This window comes from Mercenaria mercenaria, chromosome 3 (genome assembly GCF_021730395.1).
Source record: "Mercenaria mercenaria strain notata chromosome 3, MADL_Memer_1, whole genome shotgun sequence".
Classification (NCBI taxonomy): Eukaryota; Metazoa; Mollusca; class Bivalvia; order Venerida; family Veneridae; genus Mercenaria; species Mercenaria mercenaria.
This window is the reverse complement of record NC_069363.1, coordinates 55,545,027-55,559,739: the sequence shown is the minus strand read 5'-3', so window position 1 is coordinate 55,559,739 and position 14,713 is coordinate 55,545,027. Positions and strand designations below refer to the sequence as shown.

At 35.4% G+C, this 14,713-nt stretch overlaps 1 protein-coding gene across 2 annotated transcripts; it reads left to right on the top strand.

Moving 5' to 3' along the window:
- Window positions 1–2,267: 2,267 nt before the first annotated feature.
- On the top strand, window positions 2,268–14,553 carry LOC123524677 (uncharacterized). Of its 2 annotated transcripts, XM_045303035.2 has the most exons (5): window positions 2,268–4,042; window positions 8,216–8,233; window positions 10,010–10,244; window positions 10,960–11,130; window positions 11,583–14,553. In XM_045303035.2, exons 1-5 carry the CDS (start codon window positions 2,636–2,638, stop codon window positions 12,092–12,094), a joined length of 2,343 nt encoding a protein of 780 aa, XP_045158970.2. In that variant the 5' UTR covers window positions 2,268–2,635; the 3' UTR covers window positions 12,095–14,553. The 2 variants fall into 2 exon arrangements, with proteins under 2 accessions (XP_045158970.2, XP_045158971.2); XM_045303036.2 differs by lacking the exon at window positions 8,216–8,233 and having other exon boundaries at window positions 2,269–4,042.
- The last annotated feature ends 160 nt before the right edge of the window (window positions 14,554–14,713 follow it).

Below are 14,713 nucleotides of genomic sequence, written 5' to 3'. Positions count from 1 at the left end.
TATTGGTGCAAGAGTTATGGCTCTTGTGTCATTTGATGTGGGTGATGATGAGGAATATTTATTTTAAGTTTGAAACAAATCCATCAAGTAATTACAGAGATAAAGAGAAAGTGCACCAAAACTTTAACCAAAGTGCGGACGGGGAAGGACGCCGACGCCGGATGGAGTAGGACAGCTTTCCATACTTCGTATAGTCGAGTAGTCGAGCTAAAAACTATCAAGCCCATTGACATATTGTCTAAATGAAAAAAAAAAGATGTTTTTTACTCTACGATACTAACATATGAAAATAGTTAACGAATTTCTTAGTCACTTGAAAAGCATCTGGATCGAGCGGTCATCATTTCGAAACCTCTACCATGCAAACTGACAAAACGTAAGGAAGAGTGTTGTTAAAAGACAAATGCTAGGAGATTCAATGGTTCACTAACCCATGCAATGTCATATTTAAAGTTTGCTGGTATAGTGTAAATAAATCTTCCGGCAAGCAACCGGAACGGGTTAAGCTATATAACAAGTATACTCTAGGCTGTCCCATCACTGTTTAAACTGCATTTTTATCCCTCTCTGTTTCCATTGATGGCCATGCCGCTGTGTACTTTGCGTACAGGTAGCTACTATTATTAATCCTCACAAACGACAGAACGCCAAGACGACGTTTTTTGGGGGCAAAGTTTGTAAGTGTCGTTCTTTCGTTCTGTCGCGTTGCATTCTTCGTTATGTCGGGTGCGCCAGAACAAGGGAACGAAACAACGCCAAAAGAGGAAAACGACAGAACGAGACAACGCCAAGTGTGAAAACGTCGTTCTTTCGTTCTGGCGGGGGTACAAAAGAACGACACTGGTAGAAATCAGCCACCATACATTTATATATGTGATTGTAGTATACTGTAGTAGATTATATACGAATCGAATAAAGGAACTTGCTCACTACCTTCAGCCTGTGAAGAAAAGAAATTGAAAATGAATGTTTATCGCCCATGGCGTCACCAAAACATTTTTCATTTCAAACGGAAGGCAATGTAAGAAAAATGTAAATTTCTGTATTTACAACACCTTAACTTGTTATATTCAAACGTACGGAATCGGCAAACTGCGCAAATGTAAAACTGTGAAATCATTCTGTAGATAGAAGAGCGTGGTGTTGCAAACTTTACAATAGGTATATTCTGACAAACTGTTTTCTTAACTTTGCCTGTATACATTGTATAATGTAAAACGTAGATCTCAAAACACCGAATGAATATCTAATTACGAAAATGCTAATATTTTACAAACTTTCATAATTTTCCTTGATAATATACTTCATTACTACTTTGTTATTTTAACATATAGTTTGTTCTACTGAACCGAAATTTCCTCACTTCATCTAAGGTTGCGAGAATACTGTTTGCTTAAATTCCTGCGCTAAAATCTTCAAAGGTTTGTATCCATTTTATTATACCTCGAGTAAAGACTCAATTTCGAACACTATCAAGATGTAATAATCGTTTATAATTATAATATCTTCCGGTCGGGTGTTATTCGTTTCCAAAGCCCTTCCTACGATTTGATGGTGTAACGGAGAAGACGATTTTTTTAATGACATCCTCGGTAATATTCGTTTAAAAAAACCCTTTGACGTTAGGCGTTACAATGAGGTCACAAGGCATTTGAGACGCTTATAAACATCACACCTAAACCTAACGAGTCCTTCCATTTCGGAGAAAACAAATGATTTAAGATGGTAACTTTTTCGTTTGGTAATTTCTCAAGATTTGTTTTTTGGTGTAAAATAAAACAAATAATGCAGGCCTGCTAGGGTAATATGGGATATAGCGTTTCGGGTTTTATTACTTTTCTCAGGTTGACAGTATCCCATATCACCCTCGCTGGTCTGTGTTATTTATATATTATACTATTCAGAAAGCATATTAACCTACACAATTTTTTGGAAATATCTCTTAAAAAACCAAACGGATCATAGTCATTAAGGCGTAGAAGAGATATAGATCTAGGCATCTAAGGGAATAAAATGTGACCCTGAGTATAGAAGTCGTAATCTCAAAATGCACCCTTAACTTGAACTTAATTTTGGCCCCTATCAAAGTCATTTCGAATCGTCACTAGAGACGATTAATTATCTTCCCTTTAATGTATAACTCACTTTACTGTCTCTGGTAACGATTTTGTTTTCGATCTTTAAATCATTAATGTTTTAAGCGCTGAACTAATCTCTTAAGTTGATCATGGTTTATCAAAAAGTCTTTTATCGGTAGGTTCGTGTGAACGCATTAATCAGGTATACGTTAATCCTTTCAACAAATAAGGTAAAAAAGATATAGCTTAAAATATCCAATATTCAAACGACAGACAACAAAATTTCTCATTAATGAATAATATTATCATGCATTACATTAAAAGTTGGAATTTTATCGGGTTTATTGAAACTTTTAAGAACCATATTTGACAATATATCCCAGGAGTGTAATAAACTTTACCTACAGTAGATATCGAACGACATAAGCGATTGAATGTTTGGTTTCTATGCGCGTCTTTAGAAATGTGTACATGGATATAGGTGGTTCAATACGTGAAGAGAATAATATGATATTAATGTTAACTATGACAAGACATAAATCCATGGAGTAAACAATATGACTGATCAAATCAGTGAAAATATAGTTCCCGAAAACGGGACTGCGGAGGAAGTTAATTTAACAGCTGTGGACCCGGAAAAGGACGAACAACAACAAGGCACCGCTCCTCAATCGGGAGACGTAAACAATAATAAGGATAACGTAAACGGGGATATGGCAGTGACGGGGGCTGAAAACCCGAATGCTCAGACGGAAGAAGACGCTGGAGAGCGTTCCGGAAGTCGTGACAAAGAAAACACAGGTGGTAATCACCAGCAGCAACCGGAAAATGGTGTTGGGAACGCGGATGCGGGAGAAACTTCTAATGTAAACATTCATGGTGATATTGAAGGAAAGGACCCTGAAGATATAGATCAGTTCGATTCTGTATCAAATGCTGTTTCTCACCATGGAAAGCAAGAAAAAAATCCACCGACCTCTAAACGACAGGAAGTTATAAAATTACCGAATACAGACCAAACGCCGTCGCCGGCATCTCATCCTCAGCAGACACCGTCAGGACAGCCATCGCAAAAACCAAAGAAAATAAAGAAAAGTGTTTTTGTGTCTTATTCACCGGATGCGGGTTTTGTAGAAAGAAAATTTGTTGTTGAAACAATCAAACAGCTGAAGGAAAATAATCTAGCTGAGGATATATGGTTTGACAAGGATGAGGGAAACACGGGAAGTCCGTGCTGGTTTTCATTGAGAATGGAAGCAGTTGAAAAATGCCGGGCGGCTATTTTGTTTTTGTCAGATAATTACTTTCTATGTCCCGTGTCAGTGTACGAAGGTAAGACCTTGCTAGAACGGACTAAAGCTAATCCCCATTCTGTTGCAATATTTCCTATCTTGTTCAGTTCGATACAAAAATCAGAGCCCCCGAAAGAATTTATTCCCATGATGAAACAAGCTGTAGACGTGACAGGAGATTACTCTAAATTAAGTCTAGCCGAAAAAACTTCAGTAGTGATCGGCACTATCATGGAGAGCTTGGAAAAATACGCGTTGATGAACCTTCCTTTACAAATAACTTCTCTGGACAATGAATTCACAGGAAATTATAAGAAAAAGAAAATATGCCAGTGGGACACTAGTGACTTACAAGAGTGGTTATATAAACTTGGGATCAAAGAATTTTACCGACAGAGTCTGGCGGAAAATATGGTGGATGGGTTTTTATTAATGTCACTCACAGATCACGACATGATTAGTCAACTAGGTATAGACAGTAGGGTGGTCAGGAAGAAAATAATGCAGAGTATTTTGTTGACTTTGGACAAAGAACACAAGATACCCGACAACTGGCACCTGCGGGCTCGATCCCAGCGACCTAAACCAGACGTTGTGTATATGATTTACGACCCGGCGGACGTTAGGCTCGCACAGAATATGAAAATGGATCTGAGGAAGAAGAATCTGCAGGTATACAAAGCGAAATTTGTATTTTCATATTGTCTGAAAATGTTAATGAAACAGCTGTCTGCAATGGTAGGCTTTAGAGATAAGTAAACTTAAAAATGATTACTCAAAAATGACTAATGTAAAGGTAAATATAAACCTTATAAAAATACGACTGTAAGGCACTAAGTAAACACTTATTGATACGATTTACAGATGTGTTTCAATAGTTCCTTAATACTTTTTCTTGGGCGTACAATCTCCTTAAGCGATTTTCAAGAACCTCATTTAGGGTGTATATAGCGCATGCTTCACTCCTGTTAAGCACATAACATAAAAAATCTAAAACATCTATCGGTTTTAAGTTATAAAATCTTTCAACAAATCTTCAACATTATAAAATATGGCATTCGTTGTATGTATAAATTATGATTTGTATTCTATCAGTTTAAAGGTATTGTTAATGTATATACTTGAACAATGAACTATCTATCTGTAATCTACATGCTTGATAAATTCCCCGTAGGTTCTTATTTAAACAGGGATTTTAAGTGCTTAAACGTACTGTAAGTGCTTAAACACAATGATAAATGTTTCTAATTTACGGTCAAAGTTATTCGGTTAGATCAGTCAACGCAAGGACTCTGTATGGTACAAGGTACCTTCCCGTGGTATCACTAGCTATAGCCACTTTGCAGCATTTCTTCTCATGTAATGGAAATAAAAACGAAATGTCTAACCGAAAGCGATATCACTGAGGAATGACCTACTTTGTTAAATTATAAAATAGTTGTAAAACCGATCGATTTATCGAATTTTGAAAACATAAAAGAGATAAAAATGATCTGTTTAAAGCGATTAAATTTCAGCCATAACATTGTTTACCCCATACCCACAGACATCAAAATTACAGTTAATTATGTTCTTAAACATACCGAATGAAAATAAATGTCTCTAAACAACACTGTTATTCCTATCAAATTATTTCTTTTAAAAGATGATTTCTATTACATTGACCTCTTGCAATATGGTTTCAATAGAACTGCTACATTTCTGACTTAGTGCATTAATGTCATGGACAAAAACACAAAAATAAGCACCCACGTAAATTCAACATTCAACCTCCAGATTTTGGCTAAAAATGATCTTCCTTTAAAATTGAAGTTTGGTTATATTATGAACATTATAATATGAGTTTTTTGTTTCTAAACTATCTTAAAAATGCCAAATCAAGAAAAAAAATGCCCGCGTCGGGAATCGAACTCGGGCCGCGGCGGCAATAAAATTACGTGTAAAACAATCAACTCTCATATGAATATGATTCTGTCAGTAATTAAGTTCCAAAGCTTTCTTAAGAACTGTAGCATTTATTTCCTGATACCTTATTTTTGTTGTTGTCGTACGATCTGGAGGCCAGTGCCTTTAAAGAGGGTGGGACTGAGTAACTGAGCTAAAATATTAAGAACTGAAAGGTGCAGGTTTTTTCCAGTTTTAATGCCATGGATACAAATATGCTTAGAAACTGGAAGTACTTATTTTTGGTGTGACGACAATTTCGATTTCTTTAGAGTAATTACCTTTAGAAGTATATAGATGTATTTAATTCGTTATAAATGTGTTAAAATTTCCATATTGATAATAGGCTTGCCTATCCGGCAGAAATTAATGAATGCGTATGTATCCAAATATCTATTGAAACCAGTGGATATGAATGACAAATTGATTGGACTTGTATGGAAATCATTGATAAACGTTGTATCATCAATTGAAAGGATATTGAACTTTCCCCAAACCGGATTTGCTTGCCTTCGTGATCTAGTTATTCCATTGTCAGTCCAAGATCGGATAATCCATTTAGTGACATGCTTTTCTACAAGATAAATAATGTTTGCAGTTGTTAAAGTAATGGAATTTCTGCGCAAACAGTTCTTTTTATTACAATCGATGTCACATACAGGACTCTGTTTTAGACATGACTGAAAGCCGCGGCAAATTTTACAATTTCCATTGTTACATTGAAAGGGTCCGCAATGGTTTCCTCTCTTACAATGCAATGACTTGACATAAAAGGGCTATGCACATGGAAAATCATTAAACAAGAATGGACAAAATAAAAGAATAAATATAGGGTGCAGAAATTTTAAAGAAATATATTAACATGATTATTGGGGTGTGTTTTTGATAGACAAGAATATAAAGTGTGACTGTCACTAGATGGCCAGGGCTACATGTATACATGTATTATGTTTTGTAGATTACTATTACAGATTATGACAACGATGTGTAATCTTCCATAACATTAAATATTTAAGATGAAAATCGTTACTAAATCAGGGACGACATGTATTAAGTTAATAATTTCAGCGAATACTGACTAACAAATTTGAAAGTCAAATTTTGAAAGGATTAAAAATATTTCGGATTATTTTAATCCGATTGTAAGTAGCTAGCGAAATAATTGTTGGTATATAATGTTATTTTCATTATATGGATTTACAGATTTTATCAGTAAGTGATTATAAGAACGTATTCAAAATCAGCTGTTCTAGTTTCAGCTTTAAAAAGATATATATATATATATATCTTATTAATATAGTAGGTTAACATTAAAATAATTTTTTTTAAATTTATTGTGGTTTAAAAATTTCTTCAGAAGTTTCTTTATAACATTTTTCCCATGGAAAATATCAGATACACTGACTCAGAATATACCAAACCTTACTGAGATTTGCAACTTGATGGCGGAGCAAAAAAGTACGTCTATGGAAAATAGCCCACATTTTAAGAACATTTTTGGACAATTTTAGCTGAAATTGTAATGAAAAGTCAAATTTCAAAAATTGTACCGATGTGTATTGTTAGCGATTCTTATATGGAAATGTGTAATCGCCGAACACTAATATTATTCCAATGACTTTTAACAATTTATATAATTTTTGATTTTTTTTTTTTGCATTTTTTTTTTAAATAGAGAATGCAATTAATTTCAAACAAACTAAATAAAGTACATTTTATAGGTTATTTTTAATCAGAATGTCGATGACTATATTTAAAATGAACAAAATATGAGGGAAATTATTAAGGATTTTAATGAAAAGAGAATTAGAAATAGTCTGTAAGTGGACCTAAAATATTAATCAGTACCATTTTATGAAAAACAAAAGTATATGAGCCGTGCCATGAGAAAACCAACATAGTGGCTTTGCGACCAGCATGGATCCAGACCAGCCTGCGCATCCGCGCAGTCTGGTCAGGATCCACGCTGTTCGCTTTTAAAGCCTACTGTAATTAGAGAAACCATTAGCGAACAGCATGGATCCTGACCAGACTGCGCGGATGCGCAGGCTGGTCTGGATCCATGCTGGTCGCAAACCCACTATGTTGATTTTCTCATGGCACGGCTCATATATGAACATAAGTTAACTTTATAGTGCTACAATGGTAACATTTTAGACATTATTATGTAAATAAACCTAAATCAAATGAATTCAAAATTGAAACTTGTAATATGATATATCTTAATTCAATATAAAGGGTCCCCAAACTGAATAGGGGGAAAAATTGAATGGAGGCTTGGTAAGGCGTCTATCAAAGTGGATCGTATATAAAATGCAAATTTATGTATCGAAGTCTTATATATCAGAATGTTTAATCAAACATAATTATTTGCACATGTCAAGAATACATTTGCTTTCAAAAAACAAAGTAAATATTGATATACTCTTATCTTGGAATAGGCCTACATAATCTGTCATGGAAGAGAGCAGTTTACACACATGTGACACTTTCAAAATTGCAATAAACGACAATAGAGAAATGATAAAAAATTCCATTTGTGACTGCGTAAAACAACTCAAATCTTCAGAATTTTTATTTCAGCCTTTTCAGCGTTAAACTGTCACCCATATGTTAGTAGGTCAATACACAATATACAATTCTATGATACTTGAAATCATACATTATTACATACATTGATTAAGAATATATCTTACATGGAATCGAGGCAAACTCTGAGGAATCAATTGCAAACTCTGAGGAATCAGTTGCAAACTCTGAGGAATCAATTGCAAACTCTGAAATCAAAATGTACACTTATGCTTCCGTGCAATATTTGGAGTGTATTTGTTTAAACTGCTCTTTCATTTTAGTGAAATATATGTACTAGAATATCATACGTATTTGTATTTCTGTCGACAGTTTCCAAAGGATGGCAAGGTATCCAACACGGAGAAGACTATCGCTTGTAAACTTATAGTCATGAATATATATAGCATTCCCTCCCTTCATCTATCTCTTTCTCTTTTATTGTCATAACGTAACTCATACCATATATATCGTGGTATTTGTCGCTAATTCAACTTCCATTTTTCGCGGCCTCTGCTACGGGTGTGTGGCCTACCGCGTATTCATTATTTTTCCGCGTGTACCGATACATGTTTTACCGCGATGTCCGTTTCAGCGCGAATGTCCCGTTTTAGCGCGAATGTCACACAGCCGCATGCGTGGCCACTGCCGCGGCGTGATGTTTAATGCCTATAGACTCTTTGCTTTACATGTTTGATAGTTACTCTTTTACATGTTTGATAGTTACTCTTTTATAGTCAGAATTTCCCGTTTATTCTGGGATTGTGTCTCTTTCCTAGTTGTTTTTGTCACGTTTGTATGGTAGTTTCAAATCTGTACATTATGATTAAATTTACATTTCATCTTCTGTTTATAGTCTGTGTATACTAAAATGATAAAGTATAGTCATGCAACATGCATTTTAATTTTGTAGCGAAATGGTGCTGGTTTTTTACATTTAAAAAACAACAACAAATAATTTCAGCTTTTTGTTACCTTTACTCTAGATATTGTTCATGTGTGAAATCAACATATTCTTGCTTTTGTAACATTCAAGTTGTTTGTTCAATAGCATTTAACATGTTCCACAAATACTGTGTTACTTTAAGGCCTTCGTTGTTTTGCCCTGTAGACTGGTGAGGGCGACAGTGCGATGGTATGCAGTATGAATAACTCATTTTCGCACTTCTGAGGGCGATATTACAAAAGTACGATGGTGTGCTTTCTAATCGTAATATTGCTTTCACGTCGAGGTGTGATATTACGATGATGCACGTCGAGGAGTGATATTACGATAAGACGATGCAAAAACTTGAAAACACGACGTAAAAGCGGTGTATTAATATCGTGCCTTCGCCCCGTATTTTTGCGATTTCCCGTCGTATCATCGTACCATCGCATCGTATCCCTGCGTTCTTGTATCCTTTTATCGTACTTTCGCTCGTACCAATCTACTGGGATAAAACAATGATGGACCAAACAGCATAACATTCACAATACAGCGAAAGTAGTTCCATCCCTATTTGAAATCAACATATTTGTTCATGTTTCACTTTATTCTAGTCTGATTGGTAACTGACAAAGATCTGTACGATGTTACTTTCACAAGAGGTTGAGATTTCATACGTGTTCGGTTATGCTAAAAGTTTCTTATGTTAATTTTTCAGTTATGCATGTCAACTTCAGAACACTGAAATTTTATATGCGTTTATATTTGGGTGTTTATGATTACCAAACACTTGAAAAACCTATATAAGACTTGTTCATGTAACAAAACTATGATATTGCCAGATTTCACTTTTTTACCAGTTTGAACTTTTATCTTAAGTAGGCGTCCCATTACTACGTTGATGAAAAGAGTCCCTCCACATGTTCTGAAGCTAACATTGCCATTCCAGCTAGGCAAGCCTCATGGTAAATTTTACCTGCTTGAAATAACATACATTTTGTATTTTGTAAAATATATTCCAGGTTTTTCATCGATATTGTTCTACAAAGGTATATATAGCACTAAAATTTCGGGATTACATGTATACTATATGAACACCTGTTGAATACGCATTCTCTCTATTCATTACGAAACTTTTTATTTAGTAAACTTTTTTTTTCTCTCAGAAATTAAATTAAACACACTTGTTTCTCCTATAGGTAATTCACCACGACAGTATAAAACTGGGAAAATCGAAAGAAGAGTTTCTCGAGATTAACGGTCCCCAGATGGCGACAGCGACCCACGTGGTTGTCTTAATAACCGAAGCAGCTTCGTCATCACCGTTCGTGTTTCACGAGGTCTTATTTGCCGACTGGCTGGGCAAGAAGCTTGTTTCTGCCGTCTTCAAAAACATTTGGCCGACGTTAAGACCTTCACTCAAAGCTGTTTTAGGTGAGCACTGCCAGTTTTTAAAATATACGTCTATGCATTAATTGTATATTCTTTAAGAACCCTACCAAAAACTCTCTAGACAGGGTTTGTTAAGTTAAATAGTGACCTTGGTTCCGTCGCCCTGAAATTATGTTAGCAGAATCCTATGATATTCAAATAAATATTTGAATAGTCTTTCCTGATTATATTTCATTGTCATTGCGACCTCTTCACGTTGACTTATCAATAAAATGTCAAACACTTCAGATTGCATTTTGGCATTAAAATCACCCAGGTCTATTACTGCTTAATGTATAATAATTAATTTGGGCTTCCGCCACAAGCACTTGAAGTGATTATTGTTGAAAAGGTGTCAGCGTCATACCTTTTATTGGTACACTCTACTAAATATGTGTTAACGGTAAATATTTACTTATAATATTTAATACACAAAAAATTTACATATTTTGTATTTGTCTGCTACTTAGTTCGGAAGCTTTTAAGTACTTGGCCGCGAATGTCGCGACTACGAGGTCGACTGTACTTGCATGCTTTGAATGCGAAACCAGTTCATAGAAATATACAATCTATAAATTTTAATTGAGAAGCAATAGACTGACTTAATTAAGTTTAATATCGTGTCAGGTGTAACGATTTTGTTCTAGTTCTAGCCTGACCAGGCCGACCTATGAAATGGTCGCCTGCTTGTAATGTACATTTATGTCATTGTTTCCAGGTGACTGTCCAGCAATAGATTTTGAGACGAAGATGTACAACGAGAGTCTGGACGTGCTCGAGCACCATATCAAGCCGCTCCGTCGGGTTCCTGGCGTCGTGTTAGAGCAAGCATACCTTAACAAAATGGCGGATGGGCTGAAGCCGCTAGAAGCACTGGCATACTCAAGAAGTAAAAGATTCTTTTCGCTTTTGCCTTAATACACATTTTACACTGTGTCCTTCAAGTTGACATATTAATGTATTTGTTCACACCTAATTAAGCTTTCACTTCAGTAAAATAAATTATAAGTTTATAAGTCGCTAAGGGATGATTTGTTGCACTAAGTGATAAACATGTACATTACCTGAAGATAAGCAGAATAAACACACACCCCACCCCCTCGTTTATAGTTAAAACCCCATTGCCGAATGTTAATTTTGATCAGCATTCTATTAGTACACTACTTAACAGTGAGGCTAGGTTTGCGACATACACGTCAGTATATATTTTCACCAAACGCCTCTAGAACATTCACATGTTTGAAAAGATATTTTAGAGATTATTTCATTTTGACCAATCAAATTCATCTGAAATATACGTTATTGCAAAGTTTTGTTGTATGGAAATAACTATGTTTACAGATGGGATGCAGAACATGTACATCGGAGACGGTGAGCCCAAAGTATTCATCAGTTATCAGTGGGACATGCAAGCTAAGGTAGAGGACATCAAACGAGTTCTTGAAGCCAATGGATTGAACTGCTGGGCTGATATCAATATGGCGCCGCAACCAAACCGTACACACAGCAGTAAGAGTGGTCGGAGCAGTACGGCAGCACATGACGGCAGTAGCGATACCCTGCAGTCACTGATACAACGTAACATGAAATCTTCCTCCGTGGTGCTTACTTGTATCACGCCAAAATATTTGCAAAGTGATAACTGTAAAAAAGACTTAATGCTTGCAGAGACTTTCAATAAGCCTATAATACCCGTGTTATTGCGGTTCTCTCCTATAGAGAGTGCTCCAGATCAAATCCGCAAGATTCTGGCCAGACTGAGTTACATAGACCTGAGCAATGAGCGGCTGTATAAGCAGAATATTGCCGTAGTCGTGGAGAAAATTAATAAACATGTGATCCAAAGGCAATAACATCATCCTTGAATTCTTGTATACGGTGTGAATTTAAGCTTCGGTGGAAACGGTTGGTCGCACTTGATAATGTTCCACATTTGTTTGTTTTGTCAAAACGAAATACAGTTTAAGTCTTATTTAAATGGTAGAGGCTTGTTAAGAGCCTAGGATCCCATCTTTGCATTTTTGCTGGTATTGGTGGACATCTTGATAGAACCATCGACCTCTCTCAGCCCAGACGGATGGCTTCCTCACATGGCGTCATGAACAGCGCTTGAACCGACAGAGATGAGGAGCAAAGCATCTACAGGTTTAAAGAACGAGTAAATAAGCTGTTCTGAATGAATCATTCATTTATAAAATCATTCATCTTTCGAGCGCAATCTTTTCAAATCTGCATACAGTCTGGCTACTGGTTCCCAACCAGTAAACAAAGAATCATATTCCGTTGTATTTTTTTTTTCACGACGGGCCGACATGTCTTTCGGCATGCCATGTAGTTTACAGGACTTGGTTCATTTGCAGAAGTACTTCTTATATCGTAAGCATTTGAGTTGTATTACAACTCTATCCATTTCGAAAAACCACCCTTTTGACTGTTTGAAAGGTATAGTTTGCTGGGGAAGTGTGCTTTTCATAAATCTGTCTGCGTAATTTTTGGAAGGTGATGTCTATGTAACCACACAGAATTTAACCAGGAATAGACTGTTTCGTATCTATCCGCTGTACAATGTAGTTCAATGCGGAATAACTTACAACCTTTGACGTCATTATCGTTACAGACCGGAAAATTTGGCCTACTCTATCACCACCTTTGAGACAGCCGTGGACTTGATCACAGACTTACAAGTACTCATGCCCAGTAAAAATAGTTCAACATACTTTGAATATATACCAATGGCGCAGTAATTTACTACGAAATAACTATCGGCTGCATGCATTTACTTAACATCTTTTTACTTTACAGGATCTTTATATACAATGTATCACTAAATCGCTGTATCATATTGATGATATGGTCCTATATGTATTGGGTTTCCTACTATCAAAGCGCTATTAGGGCTTGTGCCAGTTTTGGAAGGAATTGTTCTCATACACGTACTAGCATAAACCACCTTCCGTCAGTACTGTAATATCAGTACTTTGATTGTATAATGTAATAATGATGTTGCTACTTTTCGGTGCTCTTTTTGTGTTCTCCCTGTCTACTTAAATGTTTATATATACATGTATAGTCTGTATGTACAAATGCAACATGCAATGTCCAGGTTTGTATAGGGTTGATTTGTTATAAATGTTTGTCATTAAAATATGCTTTATTTTTATGATTTAGTAAGAAAAGTTACAATTACTTATAGCATATACGAAATTATGGATTGTCCTTCTTTTACAGTCTGACTAGAATACAAATTCCTCCATTCTAAAATATCAAACCCTTCTTATATATTTTAAAAACATTTTATAACGTTCAAATTTAATTCTTTGCTATTTATATTTGTATTTATTTATTTATTGGCCTGCATCATTCCATGAGCTGATAATTGCCACTTTTGATGCATAATGTACGAATGTTTGTGACTGAAGCAACTTGTATATTCCAGTTTTGTCAGGAAAAATAATGTTGTCCATCGACCTCATGTAAACACTGAATCTGGACTTACACAGTATATTTTCAGTCATCATCAGGGTTGCCACTTACCTCGAAAAGTCAGGGGAAAATGATTTCTTTTTCAAGGTCATTGAATTGTCAGAGAAATCTTCATAATGGTCAGTGAAAAATGAAATTTTAGAAAAGTCAGGGAAAAGTCAGGGAAAAATGAAATTATGGGTCGATGTTTAAAATGTCCAGTGGCCCTGGCAGTCTTCAAGCAGTATTTATAAGTATTTCCAAACACATTTTGGTGTAATTGTGTATATTCAATTATTGTCACTGAATAATATTATCATTATAATGTTTACACTCATATAATTTTGGTATTTGTTAATGGTGGATTGGACGGATGTAGGGGAAGAGAAGGCCGAAAAAAAATCTGGTGGTATTGGTCAGTGAAAAGTATGGTTTAGTCAGGGAAAAGTCAACCCTGTTCATATGTACGCATGTTTATGACTGAAACATCTTGTATATTCCTCTTTTGTCGGAAATTTTTCCCCCATCAACCTAATATAAATACTGAGTCTAGACTTGCACAGTATAATTTCAGAATGAATGTGTACGCATGCTTGTGACTGAAGCATGTTGTATATTCCACTTCTGTCGGAAAAAAGTTTTCACATCAAATTGTTATAAATGCTGAGTCTAGACTCGCACAGTATACTTTCAGTTTCCATGTTTTCGGACATGTATGATAAATCAACCATTGCTAATAAGCAGAGCAAAACCAAGCTCAAATTATACATGCCTATTTTATGACCTTTTCTTCAATAAAATTATCATGTTATGTTGATTGTGTGAAAATAAAAAACAACACAATAATCTAGATCTGTGTTGTTTCTCGAGCTTCCAAATTTCCAGAGTTTTCAATGAACTGAATAAATTTGATAACGGTTTTGTCATGTGTATTTTTTAACTCTGATTTTAACCATTTATATCACATTGCACGAAAGTAAACATTTTCATCACTAGATACAGTAAATAAC